General features: G+C 39.6%; 2 protein-coding genes across 4 annotated transcripts in view; one reads left to right on the forward strand and one right to left on the reverse strand.

Moving 5' to 3' along the window:
• dclk2a (doublecortin-like kinase 2a) overlaps positions 1 to 16,238 on the forward strand; it is a 52,891-nt gene extending 36,653 nt beyond the window's left edge. For both annotated transcript variants that reach the window (XM_059342356.1, XM_059342364.1), the window contains exons 7-17: positions 3,485 to 3,572; positions 4,064 to 4,169; positions 5,595 to 5,652; positions 5,994 to 6,113; positions 6,202 to 6,348; positions 6,426 to 6,559; positions 7,713 to 7,790; positions 8,198 to 8,294; positions 9,329 to 9,409; positions 9,571 to 9,684; positions 13,522 to 16,238. In XM_059342356.1, the coding sequence (XP_059198339.1) occupies positions 3,485 to 3,572; positions 4,064 to 4,169; positions 5,595 to 5,652; positions 5,994 to 6,113; positions 6,202 to 6,348; positions 6,426 to 6,559; positions 7,713 to 7,790; positions 8,198 to 8,294; positions 9,329 to 9,409; positions 9,571 to 9,684; positions 13,522 to 14,253 (1,755 nt within the window). In that variant the 3' untranslated portion in view covers positions 14,254 to 16,238. The remainder of the gene's footprint in view (positions 1 to 3,484; positions 3,573 to 4,063; positions 4,170 to 5,594; positions 5,653 to 5,993; positions 6,114 to 6,201; positions 6,349 to 6,425; positions 6,560 to 7,712; positions 7,791 to 8,197; positions 8,295 to 9,328; positions 9,410 to 9,570; positions 9,685 to 13,521) is intronic.
• A 548-nt stretch (positions 16,239 to 16,786) lies between these two features.
• LOC131978662 (lipopolysaccharide-responsive and beige-like anchor protein) overlaps positions 16,787 to 26,127 on the reverse strand; it is a 252,385-nt gene continuing 243,044 nt past the window's right edge. Inside the window, exons 53-56 of one of the 2 annotated variants that reach the window (XM_059342384.1) lie at positions 24,700 to 24,798; positions 24,275 to 24,471; positions 20,232 to 20,383; positions 16,787 to 18,793 (exon numbers count right to left, since the gene is read on the reverse strand). In XM_059342384.1, the coding sequence (XP_059198367.1) occupies positions 18,703 to 18,793; positions 20,232 to 20,383; positions 24,275 to 24,471; positions 24,700 to 24,798 (539 nt within the window). In that variant the 3' untranslated portion in view covers positions 16,787 to 18,702. Of the gene's footprint in view, positions 18,794 to 20,231; positions 20,384 to 24,274; positions 24,472 to 24,699; positions 24,802 to 26,127 lie in introns of both variants that reach the window. The other variant, XM_059342376.1, reaches the window with a different exon arrangement.

Raw genomic sequence — 26,127 nt, forward strand, 5'->3', positions numbered from 1 at the left:
CTATAGGCACCATGTGCAGATATCATCTCGGGAAGATAGATAGATAGATAGATAGATAGATAGATAGATAGATAGATAGAGAGATAGAGAGATTGCTTTATTCATCCCCGAAGGGAAATTCGGTTGAAATAATGCTGCAAACATTGGCTTTTTTTATGTTTCATTCAAAAAAATTCAGAGCAGTGAAGCTTAAAGTTGAGGAAAGTTTGAGAAAATGCTGCAATTGTTGTCCATACATGTTTGATATCAGTTAAGTTACTTTGACTCTCATTGTGGAGAAATAAAAAGACTAAAGTGAGATGAATAGACTGAGAATTTTCTCTTATTTGACACAAAATGCAGTTAAACAGTTAAATCACAATATATTGTATCGCAAAACTCACCATATCATACCAAAATGCTTAAAATTGCAATAATATCATGTTGTGACTCAAGTATGGGGATAAAATCATATGGTGGGGCCTCTGCTGATTCTCCTCTAATATCTCAGCTGGGTTCACATGAAGCCAACTGACAAAATGACTGAACTGACCTTGTTTTTGCCCACATTTACTTGCTTAAAGACTTTTTCTTTCCTTGTTCATTAAGGCCAACTCTTCATCGGTGTAAAGTAAAATTCTGCCCAGATATGTGTTTTGTGTCACCTGTGTGTTTGTGTGCTTGTGCAATACGACCCACTTATCAAAACATCAGTTCCTACTAGTGATCAAACTCCACAGGTCTCCTCTTAGTTCTTATGGTTGGTCTTCAGTCAGCATCTGTCCTCAAAAAATGTCAAAACCCTAGCTGTAATGACTTGTTTGGTGAAGTGCAGGTCTTCCATCTCAGATGAAATCAAGTTATTCTCATAAATGGTTGCATCTTATAAGGAATTACATGCTTGACCATAAATTAAGTCAGTACTTTAAGGTGGGGGATAAGACAGGATTGTATCGACTTACATACCACAAAATGATGAAATCTGAAGTCGAATCATTAAGTCACTGAACGCCAGCCGTGTATAACCTCCAGGACGGTGTACAGGCCGTGTTGCCCCCTTCTGCGGCTCTATGAAGTGGTTTTGGTTGAGTTAGATATACTAATCTGATGGATTCTTCTGTAAGCTGCGTGTTAGTCCCAAACTACAGAGTTTCTAACTGCCGCAGCCAGCTGGCACACCTCCTCCAGAGTGCCAGCATTCCTCTCTGAGCCCAGCCAAAGACTTATCCATCCACATTCATTTGGCAGGATGTTAGATTTTTATGATTTACTGACAGCTTTAAAATTCACTAGCAAAGCGGCAGAGGAGAGTAACACTTTCCGAAAAAATTAGATGAGGGCGCACAAGGGTGTCTGTGACAAAGTTGCTCACTCTGCAAGTGTTAAAGCAAACCAAAGCCACCTAAAGAAGTTATTTATTCCAGAAAAAAAGCTTTTTTATGTATCCAGTAGTAAAAGAGAAGTGAGAAGTGTTCCATTTCTACTTTGGTCCAGAGGGCCATTAGACCCTTTTAGACTAAATAATACATATGTACTGTAAGCTAAGGTGCATTATGGTGCAGTAAGGTAACTGTAAGATCACTGGCCTTATTTGTAATGCTTTAAATATAGCTTACATTTGAAAAATATCTCCATAAGATGTTAAAATTGCCACTTCTGTGCTCTGCAGAAATGACGCTCTTAAGAAATGAATCATTCATTTGGAGCTTTAACGGTTTTATGTGCAGTGATGAGCTGTGGATAATGGAGGAGGAGATCTATTCCAGTAGCTCCGGGACCTTGTACACTGTGAAGGGCGATGCTTAATATAGACCTCATTCACTATTCAAAAGAGAAGTTTAGTTTAGGTGAATGTATAGGTTGTACTGTGAGATGCATGGTTTAGAATACCTTACTGTACTGGTTAACAACAGCTGCCATTTTCCATACGTAGTTTTTCAACTTTTAAATAACGTTGAACATTTGCTTTTTATGGATACCCGTGCAGTGCCTGTTCAGAATGTGGCTGTTTCCAGCTGGGATGATTGTTTGGCTTCTGGTATTGCTGCTTGCAGCTTTCTCAAGAACTAATCGTCTAAAAACTTCACACTCAACACTATGTCTCCTCCTGAGCATAACACCTGCCAGGCATAGTTGCATCCTCTAGCACAGTAGTTCTCAACCTTTTTAAGTCGTGACCCCCAATTTAACATGCATGTTGTCCGCGAACCCTGCTCACTGAACACAGTCTCACACACACAGTTCAGATCACCCAAAAAAGACACAAAATTACCAAGAAAAGACACAAAATTACCAAAAAAAAGACACAAATTGACCAAAAAAGACACAAAATTACCCAAAAAAGAAACAAAATGACAAAAAAAGACACAAAATTACTAAAAAAAGACACAAAATGACCAAAAAAAAGGAAACAAAATTACCAAAAAAAGACACAAAATGACCAAAAAAGACACAAAATGACCAAAAAAAGACATTGAGTGACCAAAATGATTTGGCGACCCCCAGAAATCATCTCGCGACCCCAATTGGGGTCCCGACCCCAAGGTTGAGAATAGCTGCTCTAGCAATAAGTGTCATTTGCTAACAGCTTTCTGGGGACAAAAGCATTTGTCTCAAAATACACACTGCTCATTTTTTAAATGTTTAAGTTTGCTACAGTGTAACATCTCCAGTCTCCAGTCTGTCCTCATCTGTTTTTTTCAATGTACTGTAGCAATCAGTGGTGGAATGTGACTTAGTACATTTACTTAAATACTGTACTTAACCTTTTTGAGGGACTTGTACTTTACTCGAGTATTTCCATTGGATGTGACTTTATACTTCTACTCTACTACATTTTAGAGGCAAATGTTGTACTTTTTAGTCCGCTAAATTAACCTCATGATATTGTAGTAAGTAGTTAAAATGAGCCCCATCATTACAAAATTAAAACGCTGCTTACATAAACGCATCAATACAAATCATGAAATAATTTATTCTGAATATATTTAACGATCTGAGTGGGGACATTCTGCAGAAAGAGAACTTTTACCTTTGTTACTTTATGTACATTTTGATGCTGATACTTTTAAGTTTTACTTCAGTAAGTTTTTAATGCAGGACTTTTACTTGTAGAGGAGTATATAAGAGTATAATGTATAATTAGTACTTTTACTTACCACACAGTGTGTACATAATATACCGGCCATGTGTGAAGTTGATTGCATGAACATTTGTTGACTGTTTGCATTTTAGTTAGATGAATATACAATAGTTGAGCATTTTGCAGCTTGTAAATGACTATTGGGATTTTCATGCCATCTGAAACATTTTTATGCAACAAAATGCCACGGTCAAAGCTCCAAAACAAAGTGACCCACCAACAATAAACCATCTATGTTTCATCCATGTGCAGCAAGATTTGCAGTTGCTTTTAAAGCCTAAGGTTGCCATGGTGATTTGTCTATGGGTTTAGTTTTAGGCCAGGCGCTCATCTCTATTTGTGTTTTATTTTTGCATCCTGCAGATCCCTCCGTCACATCACATCTCGTCCTCAAATGTAAATGGCTCGTTGAACAACCACCAGGAGCAAACTAATCGCCTGAGTCCAGAGGGTACGTCCTCTCCTTCTTCTCCTCCATCTCTGTCTGAGTCATTCACCTGATCTGCCAACGAAGACACTATTGCATGGACTCCCTCACCCTCTAACATGTAGAGATGACATTGACTATCACATTAAATTGATCCTCATCCTTTCCCATCGGGACACGTTTCACAAATAGCTTACCCAACAAAAGTGGCAAAGACTTGGCCTCGTGTGGAGGATAAGAGTGGAATATCCCAGTACTGCTGTGTGAGCAGATACTTATCTAAATGATTTTTTGGGCTGCGTGTAAAAATAATATTGCTGCTCAGTTCACTAATTTCCTCAGGAGGACGAGTGGAGATTGCTGTGCATCTTGTTGCCTGTGTGTTATTTGTTGCACAGCGTGCGGTCCCTTAATTCAGTCTGAGAACTGGTTGAGTTTCTGCCAGAGCTCCCTTAGTTTTATTAAACAGCTCGGCTCGTCTGTTGCCTGTTGTGACCTCTATCTCTCCTCCGCAGTTAATGGCAACCGCTACCTGCCTGCTTCCACCATCTTGGAAAAATACAAGATTGGCAAGGTCATCGGAGACGGCAATTTCGCTGTGGTCAAAGAGTGCGTGGAGAAGTAGGTGAAACATTCTCACTGCAAATGTTTAATGCACAGTTGGCAGCAGTGATGACTCTGCAGGGGGCCGTGTCATGCAGCTTAATGAGACGGGCATCACGTGCAATAACTGCTCCATCAGGGTTTATAAATCCTGAAGACAGGCATTGTGAAGACAGAAATATCCCATGGATTAGACCCAGCGGTGAATTCACTTCATTAGCCTTTTAATCTCTGAGTCAACACTCTCTGCTCAGGCAGACGGGGGGGTGATGATGATGATGAGAGGACTGTTAAGTGTGTGTGTGTGTGTGTGTGTGTGTGTGTTCAAAATCTGATGCACCTTGTTGCAGAGTACTTAGAGGTTCCCTGTAGAGTATCTTGTAAACAAACACAATTATGATAACAATAAGTACCGACCAGTACGCCTAGGGCAGTAAGCAAGAGATTAAAAGAAACATAGTTCCACTCATTAACAATGAGACTGTATATAAAAGAAGAGGCCAATGCAGAACTTCCTTAAACCTGCATTCTTTCTAATGGCCAGCAGGCGGTCACTCTACTGGTTGCAAACAAAAGTCTTACTGTATAGACGTCTATGAGAAAATTACCCTTCATGATTTATTATCTCAGCAAACATTTTATAAGTAGTTTATGGTCTCAATCGCTATTTTTAAGTCTTTATCAGTACAGCATGACGTTTAGGATAGAGGTGTAGCAATGTACAGTAGTGTTCAAAATAATAGCAGTCCAATGTGACTAACCAGATTAATCCAGGTTTTTAGTATATTTTTTATTGCTACATGGCAAACAAGGTACCAGTAGGTGCAGTAGATTCTCAGAAAACCAACAAGACCCAGCATTGGTGATATGCAGCTCTTAAGGCTTGTAGAACTTGGACTTGCGAAATGAAGGCTAACCTGATAATGTAATAACCTCCCATTAATGTAATACCTTATTACATTATTGGTTAAAAGTGTATTACATTATTGGGAAATGCACTTTATTACATTATTGGGAAGTTATTACATTATCAGGTTTTATTACATTTTCAATGGACTCAAGTGCAGATTTTTATTACATTAACGGGAATTTATTACATTATCAGGTTCTACAAGGCTGTCCCATTGGGCAATTAGTTGAAAGGGGTGTGTACTCCAGATCACATCAGTGCATCATGACATCATAACACAGGAGGTGAAACAAACTTTCAGCCTGACACAGTAGTGAAATACTGCTCTTCAGTATGTATTGTTGAACCTGCACTGTATCTGCAATGTATCTCTGCTCATTGTGTAAACCTGTCTCGTCCAGCTAACATACCTTCCCAATAACCTGCACACTGTAACTGAGGCTCTCTTGTGAGCACTTGATTTGAATTACAGACATGGCTGCAGTATCAGTGCCGTTTTTATTGTTGGCCCTAATTGCACTGTTTCTGTCCAGGTCCACAGGAAAAGAGTTCGCACTGAAGATCATTGACAAGGCCAAGTGCAGTGGAAAGGTCTTACTCTCCCCCCCTCTTACTACCTCCTTCTGTCTTCTTTGCGTGCATTTTAATGTGCATTATTAACACCTACACACACCACAAAGCGACCCCTGTGTGATCCTCTTATCCCACACAGTTAGATTAAGCTGGTAATGTTTTATTCATCACCAAACTCAAATTATGTTTCACACTTTCACACACAGACAATGACACACACTGAATCACACTTCCTTGACACAAATTCAGATTCAATCACCAATGCAGTGTGTTTTCTTATTAGCATAATGTCTCAGTTTAGATCCTGTGTACTGAAGCATACAGTAACTTGGATTACTTGTCTTGGTGTGCGTTTCCAGGAGCACCTCATCGAGAATGAGGTGGCGGTGCTGCGAAGGGTGAAACACCCCAACATCATCATGCTGATAGAGGAGGTGGACACTTCCTCTGAACTCTACCTGGTTATGGAGCTCGTCAAGGTGCAGTAGAGGTTAATAAATGCACAGTCATCATTTCTCTGTGTGCTGTTTGATACAGTAAACATCTTTTTTATTGACGTCTGCACAGGGAGGGGATTTATTCGATGCCATCACCTCCTCAGCCAAATACACGGAGAGGGATGCCAGTATCATGGTGTATAATCTCGCTGGAGCTCTGAAGTACCTGCACAGCATGAACATCGTCCACAGAGACATTAAGCCAGAGAACCTGCTGGTATATATTTACACACAAACAAGTTTATTTCCTACAAATCCAGCTTCTCTGTGGGCTTTAACTGTGTTTACTTTTAGGTGTTTGAGTATCCAGATGGCACCAAATCATTGAAACTGGGAGACTTTGGCCTGGCTACAGTGGTGGAAGGACCATTGTATACTGTATGTGGGACTCCTACATATGTGGCCCCAGAAATCATCTCGGAGTCTGGGTAAGGTTTTTATTTTTTTGAGGGGGGAGAATACTGTATTCGCTTAACCCTTCAGGCAAAGAACTATATTTGGTAACTTCAGGTAATATTTCGAGAAAAAAGTTGCAAATTTACTAGATTAAAGTAGCAAATCTATGAGAAAAAAAGTTGCAGATTTAAAGTGGCAAATCTGCGCGAAAAAAGTTGCAGATTTACGAAAGTGGGAAAAAAGCAACTTTTTTTCTCCCAGATTCAACACTTTAAATCTCATAAATCTACGCATTTTTTTCTCATAGATTTGCCACTTTAATCTCGTAAACTTTTTTCTCAAAATATTATTTTGTATGTTTGTTTTTTTTACACATTCTGGCAGTATGCAATATCCTCCAATATTCTCTAGGGTTGAAATTGCAAATTGGAATTTGCAAGTATTTCAATGAGTGCCCTATTAAGGGGTAAGTGGTGAATCTGGGAGAAAAAAGTTGCTTTTTTCCCACTTTTTTCTCGTAAATCTGCAAAAATTTTTCTTGTAGATTTGCCACTTAAATCTAGTAAATTTGCAACTTTTTTCTCGAAATATTACCTGAAGTAACCAAATATAGTTCTTTGCCTGATAAAGGGTTAAATTGCCTAGATGTTTAGTTCTTACAGGGGAAGCTGCTCGTTACAGAAATTCATGCGAGTTTTAACTCATCTGTGACATCTGTTCTATATACTATGCCAGAGAAGATTTGTGATCAGCTGTATGGAGATTGGCATTTTGTGCATAAATGTTTTTTGTGATAGATTTACTTTCATATCATTATAGCAGATTAAAAACCTTGTTATTTAAAAATGTCAATACATTGTACTTTATTTCAGCCATCTACTGTGTTTGTGACACTGGGATGATGGAGATGGTTTACTGTAAGATATTTAGCCCCAATTAATTCTTAATCCTTCCGTTATCTTAAGGGTCAAAATTGACCCACCACTATGTTGAATAGCAACAACAAAACAACCGAAATTATCTTTTTTCAAGATCAAATTGGTTGAAAGGTTTTTATCTTACTGTTGTTTATACACCTTGTGGTTGGGGGCAATGATTAGAAAAATTGGAGATGAGTATTTTGTAGCCAATTTCCTCATTGTACCGTAAAAAACTGATGTTTTTTTCTCTCCTCTCCTTGCACAGTTACGGTCTGAAGGTGGATATCTGGGCTGCAGGTGTCATCACCTACATCCTCCTGTGTGGCTTCCCTCCATTCAGGAGGTACTCGTCCTCACTTCATATCATCCAGTAAATCTCATGTTTAAACTGGCTCAAACCACGTCAACGTTATTTATACAAGGCATCAGGTGTTGCATCAAAGCAACACAATAGTTTTCAGTTTAAAACAATAAACTGTATTAAGATATGGATACTTTTAAAAAGAGTTGCGTCACGTAATTTGGCAATTTGTTTTTCATAGCTGTCAATTACCTTCTACTACCATTAGTGTTTGTGTTAAGGAAAGGATTAACTTAATGTAATCCATGTTAAACGTATAGCACTTCACAGTTATTATAATAAGCACATAATTAAAGGGTAGGTTACAGGTGAGGCTATTTATTATTATTATGCAAAGTGCTGTACAGCCTGTGAAAAAAAACAAACAAACTGTGTTTGTGTGTTTGCAGTGAGAGTAACCTGCAGGAAGATCTGTTCGACCAGATCCTTCTGGGGCGACTGGACTTTCCCAGCCCTTACTGGGACAACATCACTGACTCGGCCAAGGTTGGACACACACACACACGCACACACACACACACACACACACCAAGTCCATATATCACACCATATCCACATGGTTCACACTCTAATGACTACTGTCGGTCGAAGGACACAGAAACCCCTCCAACCCTCTAAATTAATGTCATGTATTAAGGCGACAGCCCACGCTCAGCATGCAAGACCAAACTGCTAATTAAACCCACTACTATTACACTGGCCCTGTCACTGCAGACAAGTGCACAGTTATAGACACCACAGCATGACGTTTCTTGCAGTTCTGTAGCTGTGCAGGTGTAATTTTAAGAAAGATTGACTTTGGCTTTGTAAGTGCAAGCATGTTCATCATCTGTGTAGTATATGGCTCACAATAACCAGCTGAAATAAAGAAGCTGACAGTGTTAACATGTGCATTAACATGGAATACCTAGAGTGACTAGAGTGTATAGTTATAAAGTTCCTGTAACTCTTGGAGCTTTTAAGCATCTCTCATCTCATCACTTGATTTTATCGCCTGCAACTTTCCATTTTTGGTTCAGTCTCGCTGCTTTTAGTGTCGTTTTGCTGCAGCGAGCAGCTGTTTTCAGCAGTCAAGTTCTTAAAAGCTGTCTGTCTGCTGTTCAGTGCAACGTAGGCAGCAGACAGTTAGCAACAAGCTGGTAAACATAGTGGAGCATTTAGCAGATAAATCCCCAGATGTTTCCCTCAGGAGTTGGAGGAGACCAAAACGAGAGCAAAAAAGAGATAATTATACATCAAGTGGCAGGAAACATGAATCGAAACTAATTTTAATGTTGCTGTGTCAATGGGCAGGTGACACATGACATGCCATTTGATCAGCCATCAAAAACAGTTATCAAAAAAAAAGAGAGAGTATTGCTGCTTTAAACTTATGTTTGTTGCAATTAACGTTTTTTTTAATCACAATTCTAATATCGAGTGTGTTTTCAACAGAAAGTGACAAACAATGAAATGATCTTTTGGACACCGACGATGTTTAGCTTTGATGTCGTCCCAAACTGTGGCGTCTTTTGTTGCAGGAGCTGATTGGAAAGATGCTGCAGGTTAATGCTGAGGCTCGATACACAGCTCAAGACATCCTTTCCCACCCTTGGGTCACGGTATCTCAGAACCCTTCTTCTCTGTATTTGCATGATTATTGTTCGTGAGTACACAACTTCAAAGTGCGGCGGGACGTTTGTGTGCGTGTGTACATGAAGAGTTTTATCATGTGACAAGCCATTGCACCACTCCACCTCATTGCATGTCTGTGTGTATGTAGGACGACGCGGTCATGGAGAACAATATGAAGATGGAGGTCACAGGTAAACTGAAGACGCACTTTAACACTGAGCCTAAGCACAACAACACCACAGCTGGGGTGTCCATCATCATGGTAAGCACCCAACAACAATCACAAACCAACGTATGAACATATTTTTGCACAATTTGAGATTTGCTGAAGTCCTTTCATAGAGAATAATCTTAGCTTCATGAGGTTATTAACTATGTGACCTCTTTAATCTGCAGTATTGAGGTCCTGATGGGTTTATTAGTAACTGACAAGGTGTCTGAAGCAGCTTGAACATGTCAGGCCCTTTTCCAAATATTTACTGCACAGTGGTGAATGTCTGACCCAAATACAGGAGATTGAGCTCCTTCTAATTCACTTTATATCAATCTTACGCCCACTAAATCATGGGGCCGAGAATATCTGACCTCAATCAGCGTCCAAGAGGACATTAAATTAGAACTTATGCTGCTGTAAACATGTCAGACAGGATTTTTGAGATCAAATGATGGGCAAACTTGGACGAGGCAGAATAAGTCACTCTTATAGCGGTCACATCCTTCCTTTCTGTCCCCTTTCAAGCCTCACTTGCATCATTTCCTGTTGTACACTCCTCATGTCATCAGGTCACACCACCCATCAGCCCACTCTCTCCAGTCTGTCTGTCTGAGCTGAAAGCAGGAAAAGGGGAGGGGGGGCGGGGGGAATTAGCAATTTGATTTGATCTTTGCTGCAAAGAGCCTCATTTCTTGTTCTAAATCTCCTTTGACAGTTTGAGGTGTAAATGCGGGCCCTGGTCTCGGCCCCTCCTGCTCCTCCTCCTCCTCCTCTCCATCCTCTTCCTCCTCCCTCCTCCTCACCCCTCCCTCACACCCGACCCAGGACCAAAGGGGACGCCTGGAGCTGAGAGCCGGGTACACACTCCATACCCCCCCTCCTCCTGCTTCTCTTCTTCCTTTGCAGCCATCGCCCTTCCCTTTGCCCACTTCCCTTCATCTATAACAACTCCCACCCGCCCGCCCCCCTCCCTGCTCCCCCTCCCTTTCCCTTCCTTCCTGCCTCTTTCTCAGGGCCCCTGTCCTCCTTCTGCAACTGCCAGCTGCAGTAACTGCTCTCAATAACCAGCTGATGTGGACCTCAATAACGCTCTCAACATTCACTCTGTCCTGGATTAACCCCTGCTGGCTCTTTTCATTCTCCTGCTCCTTCTCTCACATTTCATGCCATATGTGTTGATCATAAACCTTTATGGGATGTTAAAATAATCGTCTGTCTTTTGAAGGATGTGTTTGTCTAATCCCATTGTCAGTGAGGTTACTTAGCATGTTTACAGTGCTAATGCAAGCTAACGCAAGAGCAGTTTCCTTTGCCTCCGTCTCTGCCATTATTTATTGTTTCTCATTCAAAACAGCTCCTTAAAATCAACTTTCTGTGGGTCCACAAATCTATAAGCCCTGCACCACGTTAATGGTATTCTGGTGCCACCTTGTGGAGAAAATTAGGAAATGTTCTTTAGTTTACATTTGCAGAGATGGATGCAAACCAATGTGGCTTTATTGCCTTGGATACAAGATTACCCTGCACATTTTAAAGGACAAGGCTGACATTATTAGATATTTTCTTGTCAACAAATCCTATGAAAAGACTAAAACCTATATTGTTTCTTATAATACACCCAACTATTTTTATTTAGCCAATGTTTAATCTCAAAGTTAAAAGTATTCTCAATTTTGACTTTTTTTCTGAGTGTTTACTACTTTCAGAGTAGTTTGAATAAGAAACTTAATTAGTTAATTGTTAGGAACATCCCTAGTGTTTTGCTAACATTACTCTGAGTTTAAACCCATAAAAGATTGAATTTCCATCAAACCCTAAAATGGACTTACAGTAGGAAAATAAAATACCCCTGGTTAACATTTAACAACACAAACAAATTAAATGCAAGGAGAAAAGTATGTAAATTATATCACACATTTCATTTCAGTTTCATAAAAGTTGTATTAGAACGCCAAATACAAAAAGCATATATTAATATATAACTGGGGATTGAACCATATTTGTATTTACAGAAGCAGGATGGTATAAGTTTAGTCAAACAAACTACAGTGTTCATGTTTACTGAACATCCAGTGCAACAGTGTGGATAATGGATGTGTTTTTAATACCTTTTTTGACAACAATGGAGCTCTGTGGCTCAAATAATGTCAGGCTAAGCAGTCAACAATTGACCATTTGCAGAAGCTCCGCCCCTGCAAAGGTATGATTGGACGACAAGCGTTTGGGGGAGGAGCTTTTCGAACAGTCAATTGATTGTTGATTTTCATCTTTCCATGGGTTTTGCTGACTACAAGAAAACTATAGAACAATGCCAGTCTTATCTTTTAAAACAAGAACATTAAAAACACATTAAATCATACCTTACCACTGCGCTCTATTGAATGGTATGTAAATATAGCTTAGCACTAACCGACATGTGTTTCTGCCTGAATTAGTCACTTATAAAGTTTGTTCCAACTCAGTTTTCTCAAAAGCAAAGGGTGATTTAGTCTGAACTAAACTGTGTTTAAATAACCTGAAATACCAGATGAGCACTGAGCTGGAACAACAACTGTCCACTGGCCGTCATGCTTGTTGTGTTGACTTTGTTTTGTGACGCTGTGAGTAAGACTAGTCTCTGTCCCTTTTTGCTTCTCCCCTCTCCCTGCATTACCGTCCCTCTGAATTAGCTCCAAGGCAATGGTATGTACTAACACTTAACGCTACGCCTCGTCTCTTCTGCTGCTGACATCCAGCACAAGGGCAAATGAGGAACACATTTGCTGGTTTTCTGTCCCATGTAAGAAATGTACCATTGGCTTTTTCTCCAAACAAAAGCAACATGTACTCATCTGTTGAATGAAAAGTAAAAAAAGTTTACTTTCTCATTTGCCCTTCCTCTGCACCTAGAGTAGCAGTGATGATCTGATTTGCCTGTCTGCTGTGCCAAGAAGTCTTTCTGTTTGGTCATCTTTCAGTTATTTATGTCCATTTTCCATTAGCTTGTTTCATCGTGTGTGTTGTTCATTCATAGAAAATATATAATATAATTTAAAAAGATATATATATTTAAAAAGATACAAGACTAGGTCAGAGGTTAATGATTGTAGGTAAAAAAAGAAAACATACAAACTTAATGCAAGAGCTGGGCTATCATAGGAAAACAAGGATTATGAAAAATATAGTTCAGATTTACTGAAGTGGAGTTGTATGAGGACCTTCACCATCGTCAGTGTGTTACCTGCAGTAGATGACGATCTGCACACCTCCAGCAGCAGCAAAACATATTTTTAACAGATTTTAGGCAACTAAAAATAGACCCAACAACAACAAAAGAATAGTTTGAGTGTACACTATATTTACAGTATTTTAACTGCTTTACCTTGATGCCAGACAGCCCTGTTTAAGTTAAAAAGAGGAGGAACTGAAGCTGAAGCAGCTCTCTTTAAAGTCCACTGACAAAAACCGTAATTTTACCTCAAAGAACACAGGAGTTGCTGGTCTACTGCTGCAATTGGTTAGTTTGTTTGTGTTGCTGTGTGACTTCGGTTCACTAAAGTTAACACAAACAAACTTACAAATCGAGACCGTGGGAGACTCTTGTTCTGCAAGATAAAGTTACTGCTTTTGTTCGACGTCTTTTGGGCATTTTTTTCGGTGGCTAAAATCTGTGGGCCCCGTCTACAGCAGTGCTTAGCTTCTGTGCCAACTATTGTCTGTAATACACTGACTGGATAAGTAACTCGTACAACTGCATTTCAAAAAATCTGAATTATCCCTTTAAGTGTATCCTTAATTACGAGGTTTCCTGAATTTAACATAGATTGACTCACAATCTCTGTCAGTCGTGATTGGTGTTATTAGAGCTGAGTATCAGTCTGAATGTCTTCCTGTGTGTTCTGTCAGATCACAGCTCTTGATAAGAAGTCTCTCCAGCTCACCAACCGTCGTCGCCCACGGCCCCAAACGGTTCCTCCGTCGGCGGCGGCAGCCAGCAAGAAACTCCCCTCGGCCCCTCCAGTCAAACCGACCTCGCCGACCAAGTCCGGAGCAGCTTCTCCAACCAAACCGGCATCACGCGCCAAAGAACCAAAACCCGCCGCGGTGACGTCACCCACCAAACCTCGTCCCAAGGCGCCCAAGACCGCCGCGACTGCTGTGCCTGATGCCACGCCCACCTCCACCCCTCCATGCTCTCACTCCCTGACTGACGCTGTTAACTTCTCTCCTCCTGTGAGTTCGCTCCATCTCTCCCCTTCACCCTCTGCTGAAACTTTCCCCATCACCTCCGTGCCTGTATCCTCCCCTCCTGAAATATCCCCCTCTCTCTCTCCTTCTGGCCCTCCTCCTCTTTTCACTCCTTCTACACCTTCCCCATCATCTCCAACCAAACCAGTCCCTTCCTCCTCTCCTACCAAAGAGGCATCGACCCCATCTTCCTCTCCCACAAAACAAGCTTCTCCTTCCCCGGTCTCCCCCGTCAAACCTGTCATATTCTTCCCGTTCTCCTCCCCGACCAAACAAGAACCTCCCTCCCCCTCCCCCATCCACCCAACCCTGTTTCCCTCTCCTCCCTCTACACCCCCCAGATCCACCACCCCTGACCCTCCCTCTCCCTCTGCGGAAGAGCTAATGTAGAAGATTTAAAATGGAAATCCTGCAACCAGTCTCCCCCGTCACTCCTTCCTGTAACATGTATGTGTCAGTAAACACGGGAGAAGGAGGCTAAACTCCACCCGGAGCATTTCTAGTAGCTGTAAACTGAGCCAGTGACTGCTGTGTCCACTCTTTCCCCACTCATTTTCAGAGACGGAGGCATTTTCTAAGAGTTTGTCGATTGTATATATGTTTGTATTTATTAGTGGAAGATGTGGAGAAAGGGAATGAACTGAATACATCACTGTTCTGAGTGGTTCGTCTTTAGAAGTCATGCATTACTGTATCACATTATGGTGAATGCTTTTATTTATTTATTATCCCGTTATGACTGCCTGTGGCTCTTTTGTAAATAGTCATTACACACACAAACCATTATGAACTCCTCTTACTTTAGCAGAGATAGTATGTCCATAATACAAGTATTACATCATATCAATTGTCTGAACTTACTAGTCTAGCTACCTTGAGTGTGATACAACTATAACCACGGTCAGCATTCTCTCCAACCACAGCCATCCAACTGCAAACTTACTGTCAAATAATAGATTCCTGTTAAGTGTTACTATGCACAATACAGTGGGTTGACAAAATAATGTACCAGGTTGCTTATAATGAGTCTACAGCAGCTTTGAAAACATGCATTTCAAGTTGATAATCGGACCTGTTCAAGCTGACACAAGTGTCCAAATTCTCAACTTTTTGGCTTGAGCCCTTAAACGCATGATTCACAAGGGTTAAACAGTGTGTCATCTACTTGTAACTCTTTGGTTTAAAATGACCAACATGCATAGAAATAAAGGTTAACAAAGAATTAAAGTATTTACTTAAAATGCATTTAGGAACCTGGCAATATAAAATTACCTGTTCAACCAGGAACAAAAAGCAAACATAAACAAAAAATCTGAAAATCTGTTATTCATTTAAACAGACAGTTCAACTGCAGACAGTTTTGAGTTACTTTGCTGAGGTTATGAGTAGGGTTGCAAAGGGGTGGAAACTTTCCATGGGAAGTTAAGCTGGGGAATATTGGAAATATTCCAAATTGGAAACTTTCTATTGGAATTACGGAAATGTATGGGAATTAACTGGAAATTGGGGGTAATTTAAACAAAGTGTATCATATCCAAACAAATATAAACATTTTGTTTTGTAAAAATGTTTATAATATTAAAAAAAACATTTCAATAGATTTATTTGTATGTCGAACTTTAGCATATTATTTATTTTTTATTCAACACTCAATTCTTTCATTGAACAACAAAAACATGAATGTTGAGTTAAATATTACTCACTAACCCTAACCCCACCCATTCAAAAAAAAAAAATTTGTTTGGGTATAAGCAGAAATCTCAGAAATATATTTCTAAATCTGAGCAAATAAAGCATACATCCAAAGTTTGCATGCCCAGAAACTCTTAATTTGGGTGAACTGAACATTTAACATGACTTCTCAGCCTGTTTTTGTAATTTCTGATTCAGTTTGGTAGATTATTTTGTGAACCCACTGTAACTGACAGACCTGCTGTCACATTCATCCACATACTGTCTGTGTGTTTTATTTGATGTGAACACTGTAGTTGTACAAAGTGTGAACAACCTTAGCTGTCCACCTGAAACTTGAAGGTTTGTTATTGCCTGTGTGTGTGCAGTCATAAATAACTGCTGTACATAAAAATAAGAGAAATAGATCCAACAGACATGAAACCAGATTGCAGGTTTGTTTATAATGAACTGGGATTTTCTAATCTGAACTGCTTTCTGCTTCAACTTCGCAGAAAAGACACATTGTTAACTCATCTTACAGTTGATATAATTACCACTAACAATGCTTCACTCTACTTTAAAATACTCAAGCAATGGTTTCTGATCTGTTGGATTTATATGAATGAATGTGTTGTTGAGGTGACGGGTTTGTGCCTGACCACTAGCTAACAGCTCGTAACTTAATGATGCCTTTATCAAAACCAGCTTGGCTTAGAAACGGGGTTCCAAGTTGTGCATCCTAAAAAATAAGTTCCAAGTGATTTTGTTTTTGTTTTGTACCCGTTTTAAACTCCACAGCGTTTAATCCCAGCTGGTGTTAGTAGGGCTAAACTCCTCCAGTGCTTCAACAGGCCTCTTTACCTCTTCAGGACCTCCGGCTGCATGCATACTCCATTATTCCCACACCTCCTGCCTCCCTGTAAGACCCTCACACAAAGTCAAGTTGGTACATAATGTCATTTAGCTTCCTCTTCTGTATATGTAGTTGAAGGTAGATTTTCATATGCAGTTTGTAAAAGGGAAATTTGTATGAAAAGACAGTTTTAAAACAGATTTATCATCTGTGTCAAACTGAGTAATGGTTTTTATTAGGCATAGAGTGGCTGCTTTTAGTGTCCTACTGTTTTCCAACAGAAGAACAATAAAGACTTCAAATGAATGTGTTTGTGAATATTTGTGTAGTTCCTAAAGGTGACCACTAGAGGGTGCTGTGCAGTCGTGGTGGGAAATGCACTCATACAAAGGCAAATTCAAGTTATAAAATTCCATTTTATTGTCAGAACTCAGCACACAAAACACAAAACATGATTGCAAAAAAAAATTGGTTGATAGATAACAGCAGTTCTCATATAACTGGAGATTCAAACCACATCAAAGCGCAACTTTAAAGGAATGTTTCCCCCAAAATCAAAACATACAAGTGGACGTTTATTTTAGTGATGACCAAAGGAATATATGTCATAACATTTTAGTGCTCAATTTTAACATAATCACTCATCCTGTAATAAAAGAAAAAGAGGAAGAACCTCAGACTGAATTAGAAAAAAGTCCTTCCTGTCATTGCACATCTCACTTTGCTGTTAGAGAGACAGGACTCAAAGAGGACTTGAAAGATGCTCAGCTGGCTCGGGCACTGGCTATGATGTGATGTGATGCGATTGATTAGTGATGTCATACACTCAGTCATTTCATCATGAACATTAAAGGGACAGTTAGGAAATTTTGAAATGGGGTTGTATGTGGAATTTATTCATAGTCAGTGTATTGCCTACAGAGATGGTGGTGGGTATGCTTTCAGTTTGGGGAAGCAGGCAAGAAATATATACTAGCCACCTTAAAAAAATTAATATCAGTTTAAATGTATGCTATATTAACAATGTTTTTACCACTTTACCTTGCTGTCAGGCAGCCCTTTTTGACGAGGAACTATGTATAGATATATCTATGCTCTTTCCAAATCCCCCAAACTCCTTGGAATAAAACAGTAATTTTACCTTGCAGAATACATGAGTTATTGGTCTACCACTGGCTCAATTGGTAAGTTTGTTATTGTGTGACTTTGGTGAATCCAGACTTACACAAACAAACTAAGAGGTCGAGGCCGCAGTAGATCAACAACTTCTGTATGCTGTGAGGTAAAAATGACTGTTTGTCAATGGAGTCTAGTGGCTTTGAAGAGAACATAGATGACCACACCAGCTTCAGCTGGTGAAGATTTTTAAATATAGCATGTAACTAAACAGATTTTTTTAGGTTGCTAAAATATGTTTTCTGGATAGGTTCCTCATACAACAACCCCACTTCAAGAATCCGAACTAGGGATTCACTCTTTGCTACTTCAGTCATTTGAGAAAGAAATGTAAAAGCAAAATCCTTGACATGGTTTTTCCTTACAGCCTTCTCTACATAAAGCTCATCTTAATATCACCGGGTGGGAAAATCTTTTAATGTTTTGAAGTATTAAATGATATTGCGATAGGTCTGCACTGATATGTTTTATATGAGTAGTGAGCCATGCACAGAAATCTCTTAGCAAGCACAGATGTACAGAGGGAATGAAGATTTTAAATATGGAGGACTACATTTAAACAGAATATATAGATACTTATATATATATATGTATATTCCCTCTTTTTTTATCCTTCTGTCAAATACAGTTATTATTTATTCAAACGTTTCATATCTACTGGTTGTGTTGCCAAAAAAGCATGTTAAAAGTGAATGATAGCTTAATAATTATTCCCCACATACACACCTACAGGAAGAACAAAAAAATCACTCACCCTAAAGTACACAAATATTTGGATTTTTAAGTCAAGAGAAAAGGTTCTCACTAGCTCCCCACAAATCCCGCTTTTGTTTTTTTTCGGAGGAGATGAAAATAGACTCTTACAGCTAAAAATAGATTTGTTTTTAACCGTACAGTAACATAACCCCCACCCTGTGATTCATATGAAAGTTTTCTATCTGATCTACAAAATATAGCAATGCCCTTTTTTAAAAATAGTTTTGATTCTTTTACTATAACAGGACAGGTTTTTTTTTTCTTCTTTCATTGAGATACATTCAGGATATCAGGATATAGACAGAATAGTGCCTTTGATAAGAGTTCACACTTTCAACCATTTGGATCTTTGCCAGTCAAGTAAAGCTGCTGTCGTGGGCTCAGTACCTCGTCTGGTACTCGTGGTGCCATCTGTTGAAGTCGTTGTAGAAGAGCACGATGCTTCCAGACGCCATGCCAGTGATGATGCACCTGAGACGAGTTTAGAGGGGAACATCATGAGGTTTTGTTGCTCTACGAAGTAGGAATTTAATCTACTATACCATGACTTTTTTATACCATTTTTGAACAACATTTTTTGTGATTTTAGATCACACACAATACTATGACTTTTTTTTATGATTTTAAACATCATACTATACTATGACTTTTTATGATTTTAAACATACTATACTATGACTTTTTATGATTTTAAACATACTATACTATGACTTTTTATGATTTTAAACATCATACTATACTATGACCTTTTTTAATGATTTTAAACACACTATACTATGACTTTTTTATGATTTTAAACATTATACTATACTGACTTTTTTATGATTTTAAACATCATACTATACTATGACTTTTTTATGATTTTTAAACATACTATACTATGACTTTTTTATGATTTTAAACATCAAACTATACTATGACTTTTTATGATTTTTAACATACTATATGACTTTTTTTATGATTTTAAACATCATACTATACTATGACTTTTTTATGATTTTGAACATCATACTATACTATGACTTTTTTATGATTTTAAACATACTATACTATGACTTTTTATGATTTTAAACATACTATACTATGACTTTTTATGATTTTAAACATCATACTATACTATGACTTTTTTATGATTTTAAACATACTATATTATGACTTCTTTATGGTTTTAAACATACTATACTATGACTTTTTTATGATTTTAAACATACTATACTATGACTTTTTTATGATTTTAAACATACTATACTATGACTTTTTATGATTTTAAACATCATACTATACTATGACTTTTTATGATTTTGAACATCATACTATAGTATGACTCTTATGATTTTAAACATCATACTATACTATGACTTTTTAGGATTTTAAACATCATACTATACTATGACTTTTTAAGATTTTAAACATCATACTATACTATGACTTTTTAGGATTTTAAACATCATGCTATCATGCATGATAGCTGGCGGGAGGCCTATACTCTTATCATAGTATAGTATGTTGTCTAAAATCATAAAACTGTCATAGTATAGTATGTTGTCTAAAATCACAAAAAAAAATCATACTAAGTATGTTGCCCAAAATAAAATAAAAAATTAATAGCATAGAATGTCATCCAAAATCACAAAAAAGTGTCACGGTATAATAAGTCGTCCAAAATCACCCAAAAAAAATCATAGTATAGTATATTGTTCAAAAATGGTAAAAAAATAAAAAATAAAAAAAAGTCGTAGTATAGTATGATGTTCAAAATCATAACAAAAGTCATAGTATTGTATGTTGTCCAAAATCAGAGTACGTAACTTATTGTATCACAATGCATTGTACGATATACAATCTTTAGGTTTTTAAACAGTAAAATAAATAAAAAGCTATACTTTCTTTGTGTGTGTATGTTTATTACCTTTGGTCATGTGACATGGCCATAGAGCGGATTCCTGCGTCACAGCCTGGGTAGGTGAACAGCTGTTTGAGGTCGTGGACTTGCCAGACAGAAACTACACCTCCATCTCCGCCTGTCAGCAGATACTGGCCATCCCGACTCAGATACATGGCCTGGCAAAGAGGGAAAGAGAACATATTCATTATTCATTTTTAATGAGGTTCATTTAAGCTTTATCAGTAAGAATAGTAGGGCAGATGTGGTACAGTGTTTGAGATGACTTCATTGTCTGACTTGTTTTATCATCAGTTCAATGCTCCAAAAAAAACCCTACAACCACATGCATAAACAGTCTCGGAGTAGGACTGGTGATCTGGGACCAGTTTATCTCTCATGTCAAAAGAAAAGCTCATACTGCGAGGTCACGTGACCCGACAAAAGATCCCGGGTCAGCGCCGCCATCCTTCGGGGCTTTCTGTACACAGACGCTGACTGGCAACAAAGATGGCTCCCCACAGTGAGGCTCGGAGATTTACTCGTCTCATCTGCTTTTCCTGCAAACTGTAACAGCTGAATGGTTCCCCCGGGAATCAGACGTACACAAATCAAGCCGTGTGTTGGAGTCTATTACGGGCACAGTGCATAGTGGAAGCTGAAACCGAAACAGTCAGGAGCATCAATCAGCAAGTAACCGTAGCCGATGAAATGACGAGGCAGAATGAGTTCTAAAAGCAGCAAACGACACTAATTTAGAGCTTTCCTCGTTTGTGGTTTTACGACACCGAGTCCGTCCGTCTCTCGGCTGCGGCCGCGTTGCAGTGACTCAGCGAGAGACACTTCAATCATCAGCAGCATGTGTGTTGAATCAGGCTTTCATTAAATGGGAAAATGAAACTTAAATTTCAGTTCTGAAGTTGGAACAAGTCATTTTCAGGGAACTTGACTTGGTAAGGAAAACATAAATAACCCTTCAGGAGTGAGACACAGTGGATGGACGCGGAGAGAGTGCAGCCTAAATTAGGCAAATGTTTTGTATAAAAAAAAGAGTTTGGGGAATTTCCTACCACACTGTGAATTAAATGAGCTCTGTTTCTCATTCCCAGCACGCACACACTTAAAGATGGGCACAGGACTCCTCGCATGTGAAGCTGCTCACACAGACGCACAGACAAACAATGATGCACTCGCATGCTGCAGGCTGGCGGGAGGCCTCCAGAATCAATCCGGCCTAATTGCCACGTTAGATGATGGTCCAAGATGGCTGGGAATGGAGCATGACTGAGTGCAGTGCTGGTATGATTTGTGCGGCGTGGGTCTGTTTTGTGTGTACAGTAATTGTCTTGTGTATCAACATTCAGAGTTAATCTGACAACATCGATAAAGATAAAGCTCAATTCAGCCAATCATGATCAGTGCACTTAGACTGAAGTACAGTGCAAACGAGTGCATGGGAAAAATTGTGATTCATTATAGCTGTCATAGAAATGACTCCCTTTTATTGAGAAATGCTAAATTTGAGTGGAATTTTGGCCACTTGGGGACAGCAGAACAAGACAGAAACACAGTGCTGACATATTATAGTCTTTATAATTGTTATTGTGTTCTTTAGACTGTTTACACAACCAGCAGACGCAACATTAGCTATCACTGGGTATTTATGTCCACCTGATCTCATTTTAGCTCTGTTTTCCTTTCAACCAGCTCCTGGGAAAATGTCGCACTTTAGCAGCTAAATGTTTCACTGTGTAATCTAGTTGTTAATATTTGATGCATGGAAAGCAGTGTGCAGTGACATTATTAAATCTTTTTCTCCTTTTATCCTTAAAGTTTTATCCTTAAAGTTCACACTTAAGGCTTAATTTCTGCTCGGCCAATGAAATCAGTCAGGCTATCAAAACAGTGTATGCTTAGTTAAGGAAAAACGTTTCGAGATTCAACAGTAGTACAGTTGTACAGTTTCCATGAAGACGTGCCTATGAAACCTGTTATCATCATACAAAGTTGGCATATAAATAGTAAATAAAATGGCAGAACAAAAGTTAGGTAAATTAGTCAGATAAGGAAAAGGGATTCCTTAAGTATAATACCAAGATAAGGAGAAAATCTTATATAGTTAAGTGAACATATTGAGGAAATCTTAAGTAGAAGACTTCAGGGTGTTTGTTTGACCAGCTGTACTGTAAAGAGACTTTAACTTGGACTTTAAGGAAGAGCTAAAACAAAGGTGTTTTGTGCAACCAGCCCAAGGTTGAGAAGACAAAAAGACCCTCAAAAAGCAAAGTTGTGGCCTGCAAAACCAAAACAATGAGCTTATAGACATAGATAGACATGAGAAAAAGCAGAACCTTTACATGCAGTCTTTTAATCCTCTGTTAGTATAAAAAACATTCACTCCTGCAGCTTTAAATTTGATTCCTTTGTTCAATAAGAAGTCACAGCTCGTCGTTCCTGAGCATGAACAGATGACATACTACACAGTAATAGTTAAAAGAGGAAATATAAGAGCTATTTACCAGTGACTGGGCTGTACTAATGTACCTGTGTATGTACTAATGGAGTCCATGACCTCACTGCCCAGCAGGAGGCAGGAGAGCTGGCAGACATGTCAGCCTGGCCAGGTAGGAGGCTGCAGACAGACATTATAAATCAGTCCGTTGCCACTAGGCGGCCAAACAAGATGGCCGACGGCTCTGTGGGAGCTAAGATGGCGTTGCAGGCTCGGATGACTAAAAAATGACTCCAGCGTGCACACATGCACTTTTAATGCCCATATTTCCTACTTCTTCCAGGGAGCGGTGGGTGGATTTTGAGGCTGGGGAAGGTAAAAAGTTGAATTTATGGTGCTGTTAATCCCCCCGTTACACGGACGAGGGCAGTGAAAAAGCTGCTGGAATGGTAACACTGCCTGAGTTATACTAGTACTTAAAAGACTGTAATCCATTCAGTATGGCTTCTGTCACTCGATTCTGCTATTAGACTAGGATGCCGACTGTTAGCCTGTCATCTAGCCTCTGACTCCAGACCCATATAAATTTACAGTGCAAACATTCCCTCTCTTTCTCAGTCTTACTCTCTCTTTCTAAGTGGATACTGCAGGCCAGGACAAACACTTATTTATCCTGGAGTCATACTGTGCTGAGGCTCCGAGGCCTGAGAAGATTGATTCTGGTATGTACATGAGTGCACTAAATACTGTTCAGAGCAGGGAGGGTGGAGCTAAGGGGGGTTGAGACTCTTGCAGCCTCTCTCCAAGATGTTAGGATTTTCCTAATGCCATCTGACATGGCTGGAATTTACAACAGCAGAGGAGAGCTGACGAGGCCGGCAGTGGCCCACACTGTTTCTGAGTCAGGGCTTCACTGCTTCAGAAGGAACTCTGGGAAACTCTACAAGCATCTGAACCATCATTACTTTCACTTAAAGACACAATAAAGTATTCTGCAACCTGCAAGTTTGCCCGAGATGTTGATACAATCAATCAGCATTTGTCTGCATGCGTTCATTTATCATGTCTTCTACAAGTTGTGGCTTTGTGTAGGAGCGGGCTGGTTGGCAGGTTAGGAGCCTGGGCACGAGAGAGTTTCTTAATAGGAAACAGGCGTGCGGCTGTCTGTCAGAGCCAGCTTACATTTCCCAGGCCAAACCGGAAACAAAGGGTCAGGAAACCAAAGGCAGTAGCCGCTATCTTGTGTCACTCTAACCACGAGGGAGGAAATGTGGGAAATGGGGAATGTGTCGTCTTGCGCTGCAGGGTGGTTAATGGTGTTGGTATCCAGAGCTGACCACTCCTCTGGAATGTTCTCTACCACCGCCGCCGACGCAATCTGACCTGACAACAGGGCTGCGGATCAAAAGGAGCGTTTCCTCTGCTGTGTGCGTGTGAAAGGGAATAAAAGAGACGTGAAGCCGCGGTTTGCCCCGAGGCGTGCAGACCTTTACCTTTCTCAAATCTCAGACTGTAAGAAAGCCTTTAATCAGGAACTCTCTGCGCTGATGTGCTGCAGACATACATGTGCAAGTTCACTTTCACATGCGTGCTCACGCAGATATTAAATTCCCTTCACCTTGATGCTGTCTTCCATCTCCATGTGTCCGAGCAGTTTGCCGTTGATAGTGAAGTGACAGAACTGTCCCTTGTCGTAGTAGATGATGCAGTGTCCCTCAGTGGAGGACTGGATGAGACGAGGCCGCAGGCAGCGCTCGGGGCCCTCCAGGGTCCGCAGCAGGTCCCCATTCATGGAATGGATCAGACAAGGACCCTCTGGACAAACATAAGAACATGATAACAAAAGTTAGAAAAGCAGCTTAAGGTGCACAAACAAACGTGATGGGACAAAACCGCATAAGATATATTGTCTTTATACTCAATTCAGGATGAAAAGATGTTGCAAATCAATGCATTCGGTTTTTATAGGTTTTTAACATTTTTGTTATTAAATGTTAACATTTATTTTGGACATATTGATAAAGACGAGACAGACAATCTCACCTTTGCAGCCGCTGATGACGAGGCCCAGCTCCGCACACACACTTGCACATGTCACTTCACAGTCATGGCCTGTTAAGATGGCCCGTGGTGTGGTAAACGCTGCTGGCATAACACAAACAAAAGAGGTTTGTAAACAGAGAACAGCGTCACACAAAAAATGTGTTACCACGTTTTGGTCACTAGAGGGAGTAAAATGCAAAAAAATCACCAGACAAAATCAGTCAGTGCAGAATAATGGAATAACTATACACATTAGAAGATGAAACCAGTGATGTCATGAATAACCAAGTAAAAACATAGACAAACAATGTATGGAATGATAAAAACAAACAGCTCAAAGGAAATTTGCTTCATATTTTTCTATGTGGATGTTACTGTAGTTTGTTCTCCTGCACACACATTTCTCCTGACATTCACTCTCCCTTTCCAGCACTTGTCACCCTCCGCCTCTGCCTATCCTTAAAACCCTCTCCCCCCGACTGCTTTCACTGGATCCAGATGTTTCTGCACTACACAGAGAGAGGGGGGAGAGAGAGAGCCAGGGGGGAGTGAGGGGGGAGTGAGAGTAAGTTCTGGTCCAAGTCATGAAGTTTGTGTGATTTTGTTTTGATTTGAGCTGTCAGGGCAAGCGACAAAACAAAATCGCCTTTTATTTCTCCGTCTGTCTTTTCTATCGAGCACATGCACACTCACATGGACTTTGATGCATTATTATATTTAATCTTGCTTTAAATTTTAAAAAAAAATGATGCATTAATTGCAGGCAGCTGCTGTATCCAATAGTCTGCTCACCATGCAAAAGTGTAGATTTGGATGACAGCATGTAAATAAATGTAGCTGCAGTGTGTGTGCGTGTATAGTGAGGTGAAGCATCCCTGACCTGCAGTATGGAGTTCATTAGGGTCTCATGTCTCTGGGAGGGGGTCCTGACTTTAATGACCCCATATCTTTGCTGTCAGAGGTCAAGTTCAGCACAAAACGAGGACACTCAGTAATTGAGTCATGTTTAAATGCTTTGTGATACAATTTTTCCCAAAAATATTTCTGTGTCGACCTCAAACGGCTGCAGGGGAATGCAATTTAAGTAAAATAATTTCCAATAGAATTCATTTCTTACAGCTAATGTCGAAGTTTCTTGCTGACTCGGCCTTTCTCAGAGCAGCTTTTCCCTCTAATTCAATTATATGACATAAAACTCAATACAGGTTCACTAATAAGACAGATAGGTTTTCTCCCAAAAGCCACAGCTACTGTTAAAGCCTAATTAGATTTAGCAGAAAGACTGTATACGGGCCATACTGCTCAATGAACCCTCTTGTAAAAAAGCAAACTAGAGGACAAGCTCAACTCCAGGCATGTAAAGACGGGCATTTTTCACTATCTTTTTTTTGTTATAATAGTGTCTGTAAATCAGACTAAGACAGACTT

The sequence above is a fragment of the Centropristis striata genome, chromosome 1 (genome assembly GCF_030273125.1).
Source record: "Centropristis striata isolate RG_2023a ecotype Rhode Island chromosome 1, C.striata_1.0, whole genome shotgun sequence".
NCBI lineage: Eukaryota > Metazoa > Chordata > Actinopteri > Perciformes > Serranidae > Centropristis > Centropristis striata.